This window comes from Osmia bicornis, chromosome 12, assembly GCF_907164935.1.
Source record: "Osmia bicornis bicornis chromosome 12, iOsmBic2.1, whole genome shotgun sequence".
In the NCBI taxonomy this organism is placed as follows: domain Eukaryota; kingdom Metazoa; phylum Arthropoda; class Insecta; order Hymenoptera; family Megachilidae; genus Osmia; species Osmia bicornis.
Genome location: NC_060227.1, coordinates 8,173,046 through 8,192,048, shown reverse-complemented (window position 1 = coordinate 8,192,048; position 19,003 = coordinate 8,173,046). Strand labels below are relative to the sequence as shown.

At 44.3% G+C, this 19,003-nt stretch overlaps 2 protein-coding genes across 3 annotated transcripts in view; both read left to right on the top strand.

Annotated features, from left to right (window-relative positions):
- The window catches only part of LOC114879123 (NAD(+) hydrolase sarm1), a 62,259-nt gene that overhangs the window by 8,577 nt on the left and 34,679 nt on the right, over positions 1 to 19,003 (top strand). The window lies entirely within an intron of this gene.
- Positions 20 to 17,670, top strand: LOC114879127. The gene is made up of 6 exons (XM_029193733.2): positions 20 to 64; positions 14,607 to 15,462; positions 15,522 to 15,832; positions 15,920 to 16,224; positions 16,295 to 16,540; positions 16,611 to 17,670. Exons 2-6 carry the CDS (start codon positions 15,020 to 15,022, stop codon positions 16,908 to 16,910), a joined length of 1,605 nt encoding a protein of 534 aa, XP_029049566.2. The 5' UTR covers positions 20 to 64; positions 14,607 to 15,019; the 3' UTR covers positions 16,911 to 17,670.

Here is a 19,003-nt window from a genome sequence, read left to right as displayed (position 1 = left end):
AGGTATCAAACAGCTTCGTCGAAGCTCGGGGCACGATGTTTCCTTGGATTACAGAAACCGACTGGTACGTCCATCCTTTCTTTAAATACATCTTCTGCATTAATCATATTAAAATTAATATTAAAACTGCCAAATTAAAAAAATGCAAATGAACCCCTCGCCATGGGGGTTAAAATTAATCCGAGCCACCATGCTGGTTCTTTGTTATTCGTACACCCATTTCCTTTCGGGAAACTTCTTTCCGATGGTTCGAAACGAATCGAAACCGGTTCCATTCTGTACAAGCTTAAATCCAGTTTCCTTTCACCTTTGCTCGAGAACTATCGGTGTCGTTCGCGTCTGCAAGCTGCTTATCAGAACGTTTCGCATTTGTAACTCGAGGATAATGCTCTTTCGCGTGTTTCTTGTCTCGTTTCAGCTGCGTAATCGAACATTCCATAGCGTACAACTAACCATTTGTATTTCGTTGCATTCGTGCAGCTGGCAGTTATATTTAAAGCGAAACAGAAAAATAATTGTCTGGAGGACATGTTAGATGCGTGTCGAGTGTTGTTTGCAGAAACACTGTTGACCTTGGAATGTCCTTAACGCCTCCACTCGTCGACTATTCCTGCTTTGATATTCTAACGTCCTCCGTGACCTGTTTTAATCTCGGTAAGTTCAATTATTCCCCTCGAACGGTTTCTGTGAATTCCGTCCGCTTAAAGTGGCGTGACGGCAAGTGGAAAATGCGTGACTATAATCAGGCAAGGAATAGTCGAACGTAGTCCAGCAATTGCGTCGTCGACCGAATCAACGATCGGTCGATTCTAAATCGTAGTCAATATTATGCTAATCGAGCTAGCCTGACGGCTAGTGTATCATTCGAACGTTCGATCTGACGTGTTTTCCAGTCGGTGCAACGGTGTGCTTCTTCGCCCACACTCGGCAATCGTTTAGCCTTGACACAGCATCGTATTTTCATTTTATTTACTTCGGAAAGAAGTGAAAATATCATTGAAAATAATGGGAAACGATTGCACCTCTCACTGTTGGAAAATGAGTTACCAGGCGTCCAGTCTTTGTTCCACCAGCCAGAACGATTAACGCGACGTTGATAGATAATGAAAGATCAATCAAAAATCTGATTTGTGCATCCACCCACGAGCCGCAGCCTTGGCCGACTGAGAGCGGCACTATTTTTATTTTCCACCACTTGTCAGCCGAGTCTTCTTTTCCACCTTAAACTATAAAAGATCCGCTCGCTTCGCGTTGAATTATTTATAAGAATCGAGGCTGGCTTCTATCAACTAATGCATTCCCGCGGGGTTACCGCGTAATATCTTTGTATTAGACTCTAACAATAGTCGAGTCATTTTCTCGCTGCGTATCTTGTGGATCGTTTAGAATCGATCCCACACAATTTTTCTAACAATTTTCCATTTTCGAGTTAGACTCGAAAGAATCTTGAATTTGCGATTACGAAAGCATCATCGGATCGTTTGTTTCCGATTGCCATCGGTTGCATAAACGGTGATGTAAGGAAAAACATGGATTCCTTGGAGTGTTGTTCGAGTGTTACGACTTCATTTCTCGCTCGTGCCGCTAACAAGAGGATAAGCGAAGATGGTCCTCGACCAGACTGTCCCTCGCTGTTACATCATTGCAATCTGTTCGACAGCCGATACGATCTGATTTATCGGTGGCAAAGTGACTCTTCTTTTTAGCGGAACTCGGGGGTATCGCGTTCGCGGATCTTCCATCGCGTTCGGTTTCACAATCAGGAAATTCCTGGCATTCCATCGTTCGATCGTATCGTTGCCGTGGAAATCGAACAAGTACCAGTTGTTTCGCACGTAATGCGCTTTGCGTAAATTACAACGGGTCCAAATAAAAGACCTCGTATTTATAGTCCCGTTGATTAAGAACCACGACCGTCTGCGGTTCGTTTTAGAATACTGTTGCATTATCGGTGACCGGTTGTTTGGTAACAGGACACGGTGCACGTTGCACCATATTAATCCATTTCTACTGGCTTATCTTTGCACACGGGGAACGTGCGTTGAGTCAGCTCCGGCTCGAGAAACGAGAAATCGACTGGTGTTTCGCGATTTCTCCTAATGATCGTTCGAATTTCGCGTTCTAATAGAAAATTTTCAACACCGCAGCCTTCTTTCACATAACGTTTCATCTATGAACGTTCGAAGAGATTCTAACGATCTTTCCTTTGATTCCGATGAATGAACCGTTGGTTGAAAACGTTTCGAACGACGTCGGGTGTCTGAATTCGAGCGTAAAATGCGTGTCAACGAGATTTAACGAGGAAAATCAGTGAAACCCGTTCGCGGCGACAGGTTCCGAGGGCAGAAGAGAAAGGCAGACCGGTATTATTGAAGGTTCGTTGCAAAGCCCGATCGTTGAATGAAATTTCAGTGGGTCGCGCATGAATGAAAACGTGTACACCGTTCTCTTTCTCTTTCCGTCGCGTCGCTTTGCTTGCCTTTACTTCGCGACACGCGAATCGCGTGGGCGACCGGACGCGATTTAAACGCGATTCCTCCTCGATTTTCCCTATCGAAACGATCTTTATCTCTCTTCTTTCGAACTGGAGCCAAGATAGCGATTAAACTTTGCTCCTCGGGGTGATAAAAAAGGTCGTCGCTCCTAGGATTATCGGCCGCGTTTGACGAAAACACGAGCTGGCCCGTCGCCGGAAGTGATCGGTCGAAAGCAAACGAAACGTTTCCGGGATTAGTCAGACATCGTTCGCGATATTATATTTCACTTGAACGGTAAAACTGTTGAAAATTCGTTTCAGAAAGTAGAATGCATTCTATGCAATCGCGATTGCAAGCGGGACCGATCCTGTACAATCTGCATTGTAATTAAGCGACAGTCGTGCGTTGCGCACGTGTCATTTTTTTCGATCGTTCCAACCGGTTCCCCCGACTTTTCTTTCCTTTAGATAGGCTTAGGGGGTGTCACCTTAATATCGATGCATATGGAAATAGTGAACGCAAGATCGATCGTATCGAATGCGTTCAATAACCGGGCACAACTCGGACTTAAGAAATAGGTATCGCTTCGAATAATGCTAGGCTCGTGTAAATTAACTTCGCGGTAAAATAGGATCTCCGAAGGATGTTTGATCCTTTTACCGCGAGCATCGTCTGACCGAGTTCCTTATTGTTGCTGGTTATGTACATACCGGAAACACGTGTACGCGAATGCATAACCGTGCCACGATAGAGGGAATCGCGTGTTGTTGCCGGCCACCTACACCAAACAAAGGGGCATGAATCATGGATTTTATTTCGAGACTGCGAGTAGTCTTGAAATAGACGGCGTCCCACGACGAGAAAAGGCGGCTCCGTCTATTTAAAGGGCGACTTCAACGACCGCTTCCACCGTTACTCTTTCGACTTCTCGATTGCGACATTCGAGGGAACTTTTCGCACGTGGGCCGTGAACTGCACCGTTACAGCTTCCGGTTCAAGTTGTCTCCTCTCGATGGATTAGGGACACTAAAGATTAACTTCTGTAGACAGCTGGGATAGAATCGAGAAAAATATTTATTTTAGATTCTGTCTCGTTCAAATAGCTTCAACTCTGTTAGATAGAAACCTGTCTAAACTAGAAAGCTTTGTTTTTGAATAAATAAGGATTAAGATTGTATGTTTGAGGAGAGACCTCGTCCTCGTCATTGAATAAACTTGGCCACAACGAAAACACGTGATACTCGAGTGAAATTCTTTATTTCAGAAGAAAATTCTCGTATTTAGCCTGTTAGATTCTAGATTCACCCCCTGACGCGCAATTACCTTGAGGTTCGAGCATCTATCCTCGACTATAATGGAAGAACGCAAAGTACAAGGCGAAATTTCGCTTATTTATCGAAGCACGGTAGTTCGCCGCGAAAATAGAGTCCTAATTCTCGGAATAACGAGTTTATCACCGATCCAGATTATTTTCCCGCTGGAAAATCCTCGGCACGATGGAAATAAACCGAACGATTTTCCGCGATAACCGAGCCTCCATTCTGGAATCTGACTTGGTAATAGAAGCGGGCCTGTTGCACACGCACCGTCTGACACGGTGGATGTTTTGCAAGTCTAATTCCGAACCATCCACCACCTTCCCTACCACCTATTAATTGCGCTCTTCGCTGATTTCAAAATTCTCCTCTCTTTCCAAACAAACGTCACGACGATTTTTCGCGTATTTCACGAGCACCGTTACGAGTATTTTGTCCTCGCGGCGTCGACAAGGCGCGATCGTAAAAATGCTTTATTCCCTCGTATAGCTTGTGACCAGGAGGCTGACTTTACGTGGTTTTCGCAGTCGTGAAATTCGAACCGCGACTACCGTTCGCGGTTGCTCAACCGGCTCGATCGAATCGTAAAATTCACTTTTCGATGTGTTGCCAAGTTACTCGTCGCCTGATAAAATCGGCAGGAATCTTTCCGTTCTTTTCTCTCGACGAGTAAACTAAGAGCTGAAATTGCAGAAACTCGGCTCTATTTGCTGTTATTTTGACAAAGCGAGGTACAATGCCGACCCGAATTTCTCTTTTTACGTTCATTACCAGCCGACCTCGTTTCCCCTTGCATCGTCCAATTAAACGGTGATGCAGCCGTCCCCTGGTCCCGGATTCGCCCATCGTTTTCAGCTTGATGAGCCTCGTGAAACATCAGAGAGAGCCGCTCGAAAAAATGTCAATTCCCTTGTAACGAGGAAAAGCGGCGAGCATGATTCATAAACGTCTCGTTAGTTTTCTTGCGATTGTCTCCGCTTGCGTCAGACGATTCGCCATCAAATTTTATTCCGAGAAGTTAAATTCGTTACGAGAATTCGATAAAACGAGGAGAAGCGCGATGTCGTATCGAGGACAGCGGTCCGAATTAATACAGCCGCGAATACGCGAGAAAATGTTCGATTGGTGGCCTCGAAAATTGTTAAAAGGTTTCGGAGATCGCACGTACCGTTGGGTGAAAAAATGTTGATTCGTTGCGATGAAGATAGACATCTCGTTTAAGATCGTTCTGAAATATCTGCCTCCTTGAGAATTGCATAACGCGCCGCGAGGCCGTCGATTCGCAATCAAAATTTCGCACATCCAATGAAACCGAAACGGCGTATAAAAATTATGAAATATTAATTATAGAAGAAAATATTTGTATAAATTATAAAAAATCAAAGAATTAAATGAAATATAAAGCGGCGCTTGCATTTTATACTCTCGCAGATTCGTTTCTCCGAATTCGTCGCGTTCGAACGTGAAACTCGCAGAAATCCATTCTGTTTAATAAGTATATGCAAATGTCGTCGCTCATTAAGAGTATTGAAATAGACCCGAAGCCGAGGATCTTGATATAAACTCGGGTATTCTCGCGCCGACGAGGTTATCCAGGATAATTATCGCGTCGCATCGATTGCGAGCTACCGTGTAGGAATGCGTTTCGTTTACTTAAACAGAGTATTTTCCATTCGACGCGTGTCTCGCTGTTTTGCATAATAACTCGGTAAATAACGCGTTTCCAGCCGAGAAAGCGCGATTATCCGTCCGTTGTTCGAAACGAAATTAACGATCGAAAGTGGAAGCTAGTTGATTAGTCAAACATCCTCGACAAACCTGCAACTATTTCACCTGTTCGAATAGTTTTAATTTCCAGCGCGAACGTCTATCCGACGCGATCGTCGCGTCGCGTCGGTTCGACGATATGATTTTTATGGGTGATCTACAACGAAATCGTCGTAGCATCGTTTATGTAGACAATGCCAGAGGCACGTCTCCTTCTCCCGCATTCTCAGCCCACGTCGTCAGATACCGTATTACGTGCGTAATATCTAATGGACGTTTACGAGGTTTAAAGGTGGCACAAAGTGGGCTAATACGAGGTGCCATTTAGTCAGTTAAAGGTCTTTGAAGCCACGTCGTATCGGTGCTCTCGCTTATGCAATAAATACATAATTTTATAGTTATTAAGTGGCCGTTCGTATTTCTGCGAGCCGACCTACGCTGAAACATATCGCGAATACTTCTAGCACCGAAACGGTCACGAGCGGGAGAATCAGCAGCAAAGAGACTGAAAACGTGTATTCATCGTTAAATCGCTCGTTCAACATCACAATGCGATGGATCGTCTCGTTGTTTCGATAGGCAGATCGTTGAAACGCGACGAACAATACCGCGAGAATTAGTTATAAATTACGCGTGTCCAGTGAAAAAAGAAAAAAAAAAAAGGAAACGAACAAAAGGCTGACAGGGGACGCGTTACAGGCCGGAAATGGCCGTCTGAACTCCGTTGTTCGCTTTGTTCTCGTACGCTAACGAGCGTCCAAGCAAAAGCGTAACACAAACCTTGAAGCGTCGCGTTATGCAACGTGTTTCATACATGAAACACACGGAGGATCGTTGTTGGCGCATAGGTTTTCTCTAAATCCGATCCGCAGTCGCTATTTATAAAACGAAATTCAAATTAATCCATCGTTTAGAAGAATACTTTGTTTATCTGATCAATTGGAAATGTTGAAGATCGATTCGAAATCTTGATCGTTTAACGCGTTAATTTGCCTTCGATCCTCGTGTTTCTTCTCTTCGTACGTTCCTTTCAACACCTTTTGTTGATTTACAGACATTCGGTTCCAGTTACTCATTAATTCAATACGTGCTTCGTACTCGTTGTACACCTTTGCATACTTTGCTTCCTACATAAATAAGAGGAAGTTATAGTCAGGAATGGTATTCGTGAAATTTCCATAGTTAAAGATCGAGGAACGCGTGCTTTTTCGACTAGACGATTTCGCAAACGCGATGATTCGCGGTATTTCGACCCCGGGTTTTCGAAATTCATCGATGCCCGGTTCAATAACCTTGATACGGTTGATACGAAATTTCACAATGGAAAATAGCACGAGTTTCATGGATATTCAGTTTGATTACCACAGCAATTCTCAATTTGCATTCCTGCTAATCGAAGGTCTTCGAATCGAAGCGGTAAATGTTCTCTATTAATATGTAAATAAGTACTTGTCTCTTGTCGTTATGTGCTATTACTATTTATCAACGTCCGCGAGAAGATTGACCGAGGAAATTTTGAACGAGACGTTTCTTTAATCGCATTCTCGCGACACGAGGCGTGAATCAGCGGAGACACTCGAAAAAGGAAAAGTAAATAACCAGGATTTAACGGTATTAACCTTAATCACTAGCTTTTGTACACCCACCACCGTGACCCAATTACATTGACGCCTGGACTGATACCAGACACGCTTCTCCTGTTTATAATCAGTAGACGTAGCAAGTTTATGCAAATATACAAGTATTTTTCTACAATGATTTCAACGTGTAACACATGTAAGTCCAATCAACTGGCGTTGTATAAAGTGTCTCCGAAACAAAATGAAAATTCTGAAATAGCTTTCTCGCGTTATTTTATCTCCTCGCGCTTAATTAGCGAATGATTAGCGGCTCGTTATTAAGGTTAACAATTTCGATGTCGAATGCTGCTATTCTGATTTTTATTTCTCTCTGTCACACGATGCAAGGACACATGGCTCGAGCCGGTATTGTTGTTGCTGCAACAATGAACACCGGTGCACTCTCGTTGCAATTTACCGTTGCTGCTGGACCGTACACCTACGGGCAGCATCTGCTGGCAAGGTCATAAATAAAGTTTCACAATCAGCCACACTCGAGAGGAACTGGGAACTTTGTCGTCCATAGTGACACACTTTACCAAGAATTAAACACTCTTTCAAGCTTCTCGTCGGAATTTCTTTTACCAAGAAGTTACCAAACTTTAGATTTCCATTTTCTACGAATTCATTTTAACGCTTCCATTTTCGATGCGTTTGTTGTTGATCATTAATATCGGGTCCTTGAATCTCGACGTTTCGAATGAATTCGTCAAGATCAGAAAGTTATCGTTGAATACAGCGCAAATTAAACCTGACAATAAAGCTAATTTTTCCTTCCCCCCGTTTTATCGCGATTCCTTTTCAACAATGATCATGTGTCACATCGTCTGAAACGCGTCGTGTTTGTCTTGCAATTAGAACGCGTTCTGCGAACACGAAATTGATGTCTGGCCTCGATTTCGTTGACGTTGTCATAATTCATGATCTCGCTCAATTGTCGCGTTGTTACGCAATGGCGTTGTCATCAGAAAGCTTTGTGAACCGAGCAACTCTGACCCTAAGAAAAAAAAACAGAAGGGAAAACATCAAGGATGATTTTCGATAGAGTCGAAAGGGAAAAAGCCGAAAGGAATTCCTCTTTGCAGGCTGTTTTAAGGCGTTAACATCATAAATAAAGTTCGTCGATGTAACGAGACACGGTGGTGCTGTTAATAATAGTCCGATTCTTGGCCGACACTGAGATTTACGAAGGTGGAATGATTTATTTGCCGAATATCTTGCTGCCACCTTTGCCGGATGTCCTTTCGAGCAACGCCATTCTGGACCACCGTCCTTTGTAACTTCATCGATGCTCCTGTTGCTTATTTGCACTTCCAGGTTTGCGGAACGACGCGAATATCCTCCTTCCGGGAAATACGATTAATTCAATTCCGTTGAACGTTTAATCCCCTGAAGAGACATCTTTCAAACGAAACGTTGATTTTCGTAAAAGATTAAGTAAATTGTTAGGAACTTGTCGACGGAAACTTACGAGATGTAAGAGGTGTGATAAATATTGATTAATGAAATTTTAATTAACATCGCAAGTGGCAAATAAAAATGATGCATTTCTCTATCTATCAGTGATTATACCAAGAAAAGATTTGAATAAGCGTGCAATAACGTTTGAGAAAATTGCATGAAAATGATAGCTTATCAGCTATCGATGAGAATTATAGACTTCCGAAGCTGTTGACCAAGGAAACTAGGAATTAAGAAAATCATAGGCTATTGTGAATACGTTAATAAGATAATTCTTTACTAATTAGTTAAACGATCGGGAGGAACGGTATTTCTTTTTGTAAACGATTATTCATTCGTTGAACAGGATTCCTTATGTTCTATGTTTTATAATATGGAGATCGATCAATTATTTATTACGGATCTTAAGCTCGTTCTTGCACCTAATAAATTTACCATGCCTGTATCATCATTTCGAAAGATTCTCCGTATCTCGTGAGAATCAGGGATAAGGAAAGAACCTAAAATTACAAGGAATCATCTTTTTATCGTGCATCCTCTTCGAAGGACGTTCGCAATTAATTAGAAGCCAGTGTTTTACAATAATGGGAGGAAGTAGCGTACTGCACTCTGACCTTACACACACCTTACCGAGATGCCAACAATCGTAAGAAACGAATGGTAGCTCTAGTGGGTGTTACTATGCGTCTCCTACGCTTTGATGGGAATTGATGTTTCCGACGATTATACTTAAACGGCTTCTCTGCACTCGATACCGGAAACCACCTTGCTCGCCGCGCGATTTCGAGCATCCGAATCGTGCGAAAATTTCGATTACCTTAATAATCGAATCTTTGGTTTCATCGAAGTGCTAGGTGTTTTCGAATAAAAGGAAGAAAAACGAAGGCGACCCACGCGACCGCGATATTTATAAATCCTGAAAGCAGCCGATTACCGAGAAGATTTAAGATATCAGAGTCGTTGGGGCATCGGCCGTCGTTCGTCGCGATCGAATATTCATGAGCACGAAATATAGCTTGAGGATGACAAATAGTCGACTAATTTCACGCCGCATACCGAAACCCACACCCGTTCCTTCGCACGCGTACATACTCCTTTCACGGTTTCCATTCGAACCTGACATGAAAAAAAATATTCACCGTGGCAACTTGTTTTCCGTACGGTTACACAGAATTCTGTACGGGTACGTTTTTGATAACGCATCTTTTATCTCATCAAAGACCGCCGCGTTGCTAATGAACTTCGCGAACGTAATAATCGAGCGCGCTTTAATTCACTATCAATTTCTAAGCGATCAAAGGTGAAAATAAAAGCCGACACTATAATTATCGTGTAATTTCAATCGGGTACCGAGACTACCGGTTGCTTGCGAATCGTCGATAAAGATACGGGGTTAAGGATAATTAATTTCAGTCGTCGGGGAACGTCTAACAGAGAAGACAGATTACTTCCGGATCCCATTAATAGCTCATAAATCGTGCACGCTATCGCCGTGTAGGAATAATCCGCGATTTCAAGCGAGATTCGTCACGGAAAAGACGACGGAACGGCGGCAACAAGAAATGGGAAAACGAACGTTTATGCGAACGTTTCAAAATAGAATCCGCAATGATCGTACAAATTAAACCTTCTTTTTTCTTATTATTCTTACAGAGAGAAACATTAGTTTATTGGTTTTGTAAGAGAGGATAGGTGAATTTTCCTTGCAGCTGATACGTATTCGTCATCCTTTTGTCTAGAAACGAGTGAACCCCCGTCGTAGGATTTAACTTACGAATTAATCAAGCGTAGAAACGACGTTCCCTTCTGCCAGGCTTACTCATTATTCTTCTTACATGGTCAGATAAATTACGCTAGTTAATTATGAAAGTGCTGGACCTCGTGGCGGTGTGCAATCCACGTGAACAGCAGCAGCAGCAGCAGAAATTCGCGAACCAGTCGACTGGCTGGCTCGTGCTTCTTATTGCTCAATCGAGAAACTAGATAGGAACAAAGGATCCTCTAAGGGGCTCCATTAATTTCCTGCTGGAGACAAGAACGAACGATCTGTGTGTTCTTGTTCCCTCTGGTACTCGCTTTAGAGAAACGCGATTGTTACGAGAATGTTTATCTATTCAGAGTTTTTAAATGAAATTCAGAACGCGCGACGAGTGTGCGATTACAAATTTTCTGGAAACTGGTAAGGAGAGCGTGACATGGGAACTGGGTCGACGATGAACCGCGACGATTCCTCGAAAAGCGTCGTGTCTCGCGTTTGTTCGACCTAGAATACGCGAACGGAATCATAATAGAAAAACACGATCTGCATGTCTGCTTCATCTTCCCTCTCGTAACGAACCAACGGCGTCGCTTAGTCGGTGAGCGTGGGCTTCGTGATCGCGAGGTGATTCAGGTTAATTACGATTGCGTGTAAACGCGTCGCCTAGCATCGCGGAAAAAGAAAACGCGCAAAGGACGACGCTTTTCCGGTTTCTGGCGACTGCTCGAGATTGCTTTTCAAGCGGAGCAACGAGGAAAAATAAATAAAAGTTGCGGCTCGTCTTTCGTTGACTCGTACCACTGAATTCGTAACGAATCTATGGAATTCTCTCTCGTTTCGCTGTAAATCGATATACGTTTCTCGCTGCACGATGCAAAGTGAAAGAAATTGACCCTGGAAGAATGAAAAGAAAAATCCGAAGCATTCATCAAGCAACGACACGTGGAAATAATTGCAGTCAACGATGCGCGCGATGCTCGATGCAAATCTTCCTTCTGCAATTAACGATCCTCTAATCATTATCGCGTCACTCTGAACGGACTGAAGTGTCCGGTATTTGTTTATGTCCCCGTGGCGTACAAAGCGCATTAATAATCTTGGCACGACGCTATAAGTAGCGTAGGGAGAGCCTAATCGAAAGCGTGCATGAGTCAGAGGCTCGCGATTGTCGTGCGATGCACGCTTGACACGATTTGCCGTACTTCTACATACTTGCTCAGAGAAACGAGGAAAGTCTCAGCTTCGTTACTTGGAATCCCCCGTTTCTCGGCTTCTGGCCGAGTAAAAGAAAATGGCCCCTGCTTTCGTACGCGACGATCGGCAACGTACCCGCGGAGAAATTGCCCGCAGGAAAAGCAAGTCTGTATGTTTTTAGACAGAAACCGCGTAGACACTCTTGTTCTCTGAATTATTCGCTAAAGAAAGTCAGAAAAGCAAATCCTCGTTTCTGAATAATATCGAAGAAAAAACATACGAAAGATGCGTTTCCATTCACAGAAGTTCTATTCGGTGAAGGAAAGGATATCCAGGTGAACGATGTTTCTCGGAGCCGATCGACCGTCGGTGGAACGTTTCTTCCAGAAACTCGTCATCGCGAAGATAAATGTGCAAGCAAGTGGCTGCACCTTAGTCCGCTACGAAATGGCGGCATTAATAATGAATCACGTCGCGATTTTGCTAAGTTTTACGATCGTGAGCGTCGAGCAGAGTGGGCGGTCGTCGAAGGTCTGCGAGCTATCGCAGCCTCGCGAAATCGATTCGCGACCATTTTTTCACTCCCTCCATCCCTCGCCATCAGACGGGATTAATGAATGTACATTTTCCAAGAACGTGACACTAATCGCGAACGACGAGCAAGTAATCTTTCTAATAGATGCAGAATCGTTGCAGGGTCGAAGAGCTTTGTTCTTTGCACTTTTGATAAATTATACGCAGAGAATGTACGCAGTCCTTTTGCTCGCACGGAGTTAAGGATCTTCTCGACGATCAATAACCGCGCTGACGTCAAAACGCAAACAGGGTTGACCATCGAAAAGAACGGGGCCGTAGAGCTTAGGGATATTTAGGTAATTAGATAATTAGATTATCAGGTTTCTCGAGAGTTTGATCAATTCGAAAGCGAATATCGTTATGAAAGCTCGGTTGAACGTTGCAAGATACACGGTTCGAAGGAGTAACGCACGTCGAAATGGGAACACGGTCGAGCCGAGTGCAGAAAAAAGGGAAACCAGAAGAGACGAATGGCGTTATGCAAGAAAACGCGCTTTCACGAGCCGCGATAAGCAACGCGTGTCCTTTTGTTAAGCCGACAGCAGAGTTTCTCGTTCTTCCTTAATGACCGATGCAAATACGCGTAGTTAGGTCTCGTTGGGCTTGTTTCGCTATTATTTGTCTTTATAGCGCCGCCATTGGTGCTCGTGTCCTCTTTTACATTTAACAAGCAACCATAACGCGTCGCTATCAAATTTGCAGTAAACCAACGGCTGTCGCTCGCTTCAAATAACAGGGAACTTTCGAATTTCTTCGGGGTAAAATAATTAACGATTCAGCGGATAATTGCATGCCATAACAGATGTAATACTAAACGTTACATCTGCTGACTCGATCCGAGGGTGAAACTCGCGCGAGAAATAATCTCGCCGACTTAGAGTTGGTTACATCGACCAACTTAAAGTTGTAAATCTTCCTTGACGTGGCTGAAAAGGTTGAAGAATGGGTGTTCAGCAAATGAAGGTGTTTAGTCCCTGTCTAACGGTGATTATTGATACAAAGCGCAACAGTCTGCTGTCGTTTCAATTGAAGGGTTAACGAGGTTTCTGCACGCTGGCTAATTAGGATGTCGCCGAGAACGTTTATTTTTCGTTAGAACGTCTAAAATGTTATCGCGAAAATGACGGCTCGATGTACGTGGCCGAGAGTAACAATCATAATGTGCAGCGTACATAATCCTGACGTGGTCGTTTCATTGATGTTTACGAGCACGGGCACGCGGGAAAATTCTCTTTGGTCTAATTAAGGCCGCCGACTCGCGTCTTCTCGCGATGAGATAATTACCACGTCGCGACGACGATTTTGATTTAACAGAGCCACCGCGGAAAAATGGAGATTTCCTAGGAATTCCTTAACCGAAGTATTTACTTCCTTGATTCGTTCTAATCGTTGCTACTTGCAAACCGTCAACGCGTCCTTGCCGTTTATAAATAATTTTAAATAATTCCTCTAAACGCTTGAAAACGCACGCGCGATTGTGGTATCGATGAACTTTGACAAAGAAGACACTAGGAAAAAGGTGCAAGATAGAACGTGGAAGATAGAAAGAGACACGAAAGAAAATTGAATTTTTTAGCGAGTCATCAAAACTACCGGGAATTCGCAAAGTTGCACTTCTTATTTCTGGGTTCATACGAGTTCAATTTGTCTGCGGTGTTAAGCGAAATTTGAGAAGCGACGATGTGACGTTATCGAGAACGAAAATCGTGACGTTTCCTGTTTTCTGAAAGAAATCCTTGAAGAACCTCGGCTAAGTGCTTAAACATTTCTCGAAGACATTGTATCGGGTAATAACACGTTACGCAAAGATCATAAATCAAGCGTGCAATTAGAAGAGAAAAAAATTATCGTCATTAGTTTCTTCTGTTTCGAGCAACATCAAAGACGCGTCCGATTATCGCTTATCGCGCTTGCAGAAGAAAATTGCACAATTCTCGTCGCGATGCGTTCGGCGCATTCGCGTGAAAAGATCTGAAACGAAAAAAAAAAAACAATCGCAGCTTTCTCGAAGCAAAATGAATAATTCCTGCATCGATCGGCCGACTTGAATCATCGTTTTGCATTTCGCGCGATCGCCAGGCACCGCCTCTTCGACGCTTCAGCCTCGAGCGTGGAAGCGTACTATACCGAGCGTACGTACGTGGGAAGCGTTCCGGAGCGGAGACTTCTGAGAAAAAGTTGGGAAAAAAATACGTTGAATGTCCAGGGCATGATTCACCTGGAGAAACGCTCGCTTCTGCATCTTCGTTAGTCATTTTGGAGCAAGTCGCCGCTACATCGACTGGCGAGGCGGTAGTTGCACGATCACGAGCAGACTAATTATCACGGCTAGACCGCGAATTAGGGACGTGAAAGATTAAACGAGGGAATCGTCGTTGCGACGACGAACCTTATCGTCGGCCTCGATCTCTCACCACTCGTCTCTTTACGTCCGCAGGATGCGAGAAACACGAGGTCTCTCCTTTGCCGCGTTCGTCGGCTACCGGCAAAGATAACTCGTGTCATTAAATATGGCCCTCGTCATTTGCATCCGTCGTCGCTGCTGGGATTACACGTTGTGGATCAAGATTGGAAAAAAACAAGCACAAGTTCCATCGTAAATACCGTGCGTCGCCGACTCTCCGGACGGATACTCGGCGTGTAGATCGTGCAAATAAAATCGTCGAGATAAAGGGACAAATTTCCAAATTTTTAAAAATATTCTAACGAGACAAAGAATGCGAATTCAAATTACGATCAGTTTTCATAGACATCTTTGAAGGTAGCTGCGAATGGCACTCGAAGCCACAATCAGTTTCAAGTTTCGACGATCCCACGATAGAGGTTAAAGATTAATCAGACGTTTCTAAAATGGCCAGACCTGGGAAGAAAGAATTGGTAGCTCTTCAAGCCGAGATAGAGACAGAGGAAGACTGGGCCCAATTGCTGGCACGAGAAGGTTTGATTTTAGCTGACGTCTATTCCGAATGGTGCGGTCCTTGTATCGCTATGGTCAGCACCTTACGAAACGTGAAATTGGAGTTCGGTGGTGACGCGATCAGCTACGCGATCGTGAAAAACGATAATATCGCCGATCTCGAGAGATTCCGTGGCAACAGCGAGCCCGTCTGGATGTTCATTCAGAATGGTCAAATGGTTCACCTAATGTTCGGCGCGCACTGTCCGAAATTGAAGAAACTATTGATCCAGGAAATTCGAAGAGCCCAACAGAACGAGGAACCGGAAATGAGGCTGCATCCGAGCACTCGTACCCCCGAAGAAGAGACGCAATGGCAGGAAAAAGAAGCAATCAGGTATTTTCTTCCAGTTCGATCCGCGGAAAGAAAAATTGGAAAGTTTGAAAAATTTCAAGAAAAGCGATCGAGCAGCGTCGACTCGCCAAAGAAGAAGCAGAGAGGCAAGAGAAGTACGAGGCGTTTCTGGCACAAATGATGTTCGAAATGTCGGAAGAGACGGCTCTGGTTTTCTATCCGTGGGTCTTCAGGGACGAGGAGGGTAGACGCCGAGACAAATACCAAAGCCCCCCGTACACCGAACTGATAAACGTTCTGTTCAAACAGAACTACGACGTGCTTGAAGAGCAACGAATACGTCTCACCGAAGAGATGATCGAAAAGATGTTTGTCGAGAGCAACGTCGAAATTACGAAAGAACTGATCGCAGGTGTGTTCTATCTACGGCCACTTCCTGCCCCTTCGAACTTTCTATTCGAAACTTATCTTCTCTTTCGCTTCGTACATCCTCCTTCAGGTTTAACGGACGGTGTAACCGTGGCGATGAGATTGAAAGGTAGACGACCTCATCCGGATTGGCCCGTACCTTATCCCTTCGAGTGTCCTAAAGGAACGAAAAGATGTCCAACGAGAGCGATCAACGATGTCGAGGAGTATCTCATTCATTTATTGACCAGTAAAACTCCGTTGTTGATCGGCGAAGTTCATCCACCGCAATACGATAGTTCGTACATGAACAGATACGTGTATGTTCACGAACCCGATCCCGAGGACGAGGAGGATTTTCCTAGAGTGGACCCTGTGGTTTGGGTGCCTCCTCAAGTACTCTTCCACGTATTCGAAATTTTAAGAATACAAAAAGTTCTTCGGCTCACCAGAGAATTTCGTTTAGGCCAGAAGCAAAGTGCACGTTTACACGACCCTGTTCTCCGGCTACATGGAGATGGTGCACCCTTACGACGAACCAGTCCCTCCGCCTCCTTTCTGCGCTTTCAAATTTCCTTTTCAACAATTCGAAGTTCTCCGCGACGCTTGTGCTTTCTTCCCGGATGCGGTTGAATATTTCGGTGCGTTCGAGTTCGACAGACCGCACGTCGCTAGACGAATCGCTTCTTGCCCGGAGGACTTCGAGAAAAAGGTTTCCTTCAACGCGATTAATACTTCGGTTTGCGTTTATCGTTTGAACAAAAAATTAAACCTTGTCGAAGATGAAGTACCAAACGGGAGGCGAGATCTTCGTGGTGATTCTTCGAAGGATGAGCGAAGAGGTTTTCTTGACGTTCGCTAGTATCCAGCCTTATTGCGTTGTCGAAGACGACGAGCAAGCTCAGGCAATGATAGACGAGTATTTCCCTGAGGGGGTAGAGGATATGGTGCTAGAAGAATCGAGCGAAGAAGAGGAATCCTACGAAGCAGAAGCGGAAATGGAGGAGGAAGAAGAGGATGAAGAGGATTTGCAGGAGCAGACGGAAACTGTAGACCCATTCACGATGTATAGTTATGTCTAAAGTATGCATTATTAAATTTAGTTGCCTTTACACGAGAACAATTCAATTCCGAATAATTGAAAACTCGAGGATTCCATTCTTCGCGCGTTTTGGCAAAGCCGAATCGTACTTGAATATTCGCTTATGTTGGCAACGCGTTTGCGTAACTTTGGCAAAATTCCATCGGAGCGTAAAGGTTGTATTACGCACCTGCGCCCCCCGCTGCCAAATCCTTATCCTCGCGATCGGCCAAAGAGAAACCGATATTTGCCAAGTGCAGATCGAAACAAAGTCTTTCGTTCTTGTGAACGAAGAAAAGTTTCGAGGAACGATTCGTTTCGCATGGAAACGCGAATGCGAGAAGGGTTTTAGCGGGAAAGTCAGCCACGATCAAAGCGAACGAATTGAATCGCGTTGATCGAATTAACGAGGCAATTTGTCACGCGACCGATGCGATGCGAGAAATTCACGCGGCAACGACACGCGAGAGGATGCCTGCTCTTCCTCTTCGTACGATACACTCCGGCGGAGAGTAAATTTCACCAAGCGATCCGAACAATTGAACCATTAACCGCGGAGACGTTAGTCAGCCGGCCAGTAAATCTTTCAGCCGACTCGCTCGTTTTCATCTGTATTTTTGGCACGCTCCGAGACTCTTCGGCTATACAACACTTGGAAAAGAAACATGCCGATTTCGTACGGCTGTTGAAACTGAACAAAATCAGCTTATCTTTTCCCTGATACATTCACCCGCAGAATCTTTGCATTCTTATATAGAAAATTATTGGCGATTTATTAAGATGATCTTTAAAGATCGGTAGAAGCGACGGAACGTGTTTTCTTTTTTCATTTTCGCGGCGGGATAAGCGCGGTAGCGCCGGAGGCGGTCGATTGCTTAAACATCGGTAATTATTGCACAAGCGTTACGTAACTAAACACGGTCGAATCGCGAGGAGGAGCCAGAGGGGAGGAAAAGAGGAGAGGAAAAAAAAGGCGCAAATTACAGTTACGCCGGATAATTCGCGTTCATCGCGCGTCATTAACGATCGTTTCGTCTCCTTTCCTCTTTGTTACTCCCCATTTCCGCCGACGCGATGCAACGATCAAGATCGTTTTTCTCCAACACGCGAAAACGTCTGCGAGCTATAGGTGCGACGATAATCGCTGTAATCTATGATCGTTATCGACGACGTTAATCGAGAAATTCTAAATGCCCGCGATCACTCGATACCGCGTATTTCATCTGCTTTGCTTTTACTAGGAAAACTATCGAACCGTGTGAATAAGATTTATACTAATCCGCGAACACATAGAAGCTCGTTAAAATTTGAGTTTGTCAGATGTAACATGGTGCACGTAGAAAGTTCGGTGGACGAAGAAAGACGCGTGTGCGGTTCGCGAAGATAAATTTACACGCGACTCCGCGTCGCCGATGCCTGTTCACGTACCCTCGTTTCTTTTCCCTTCTACGATGCCGACCCCGTATAAGCGGTCGTTTTCTTTTCGCCTGGTCGCAAATAGGAACCGGACTCCGTCTTCGTGCTCGAGTAAAATTAATGGCGTCGCGTCGGGACGCGATTCGCCGACGCCTGCACCCTGATTTACAATGTCAAAGTTCGCGGCAGGTCGATATAATAAAAGGCTAGTCGAATAATTCAACGGTCGTTCGTTTCTTGAATAACATTGGAAATTTTTCATTCTCCTAAGAATAGAACCAGTTACAGGGAAAAAGGGAAACGATTACTTTTTCTTTCGACCTAACTTATGTCACCGTCGTGTCGTCGACGCTGTTTCTCTCCTTCGAGGAAACGAAAGATTTCGCGTGAGATTTAAGAAACGAATCTTGGACCACTTTGTTTCAGCGAAACGAACGGAGTTAATTTCGTACGCGGCCCTCTGTTTCCACCTAATGGACCGATCGTTCGCTTCCGGTTTGCACGAAACACGCTGATCGTGAGTCAACCAAAGACGTTACTATGAAAAGAAACACGCGACGTGGTTTTCTAACGGGCTTCCTAAGAAACAAACAACAGAGACTACTCGTTCCTTCGGTTTATTATTGAACATCGGTCAAATGTTTAACATCCGTGCTGCCTAGTAACAGTGAAATTTTA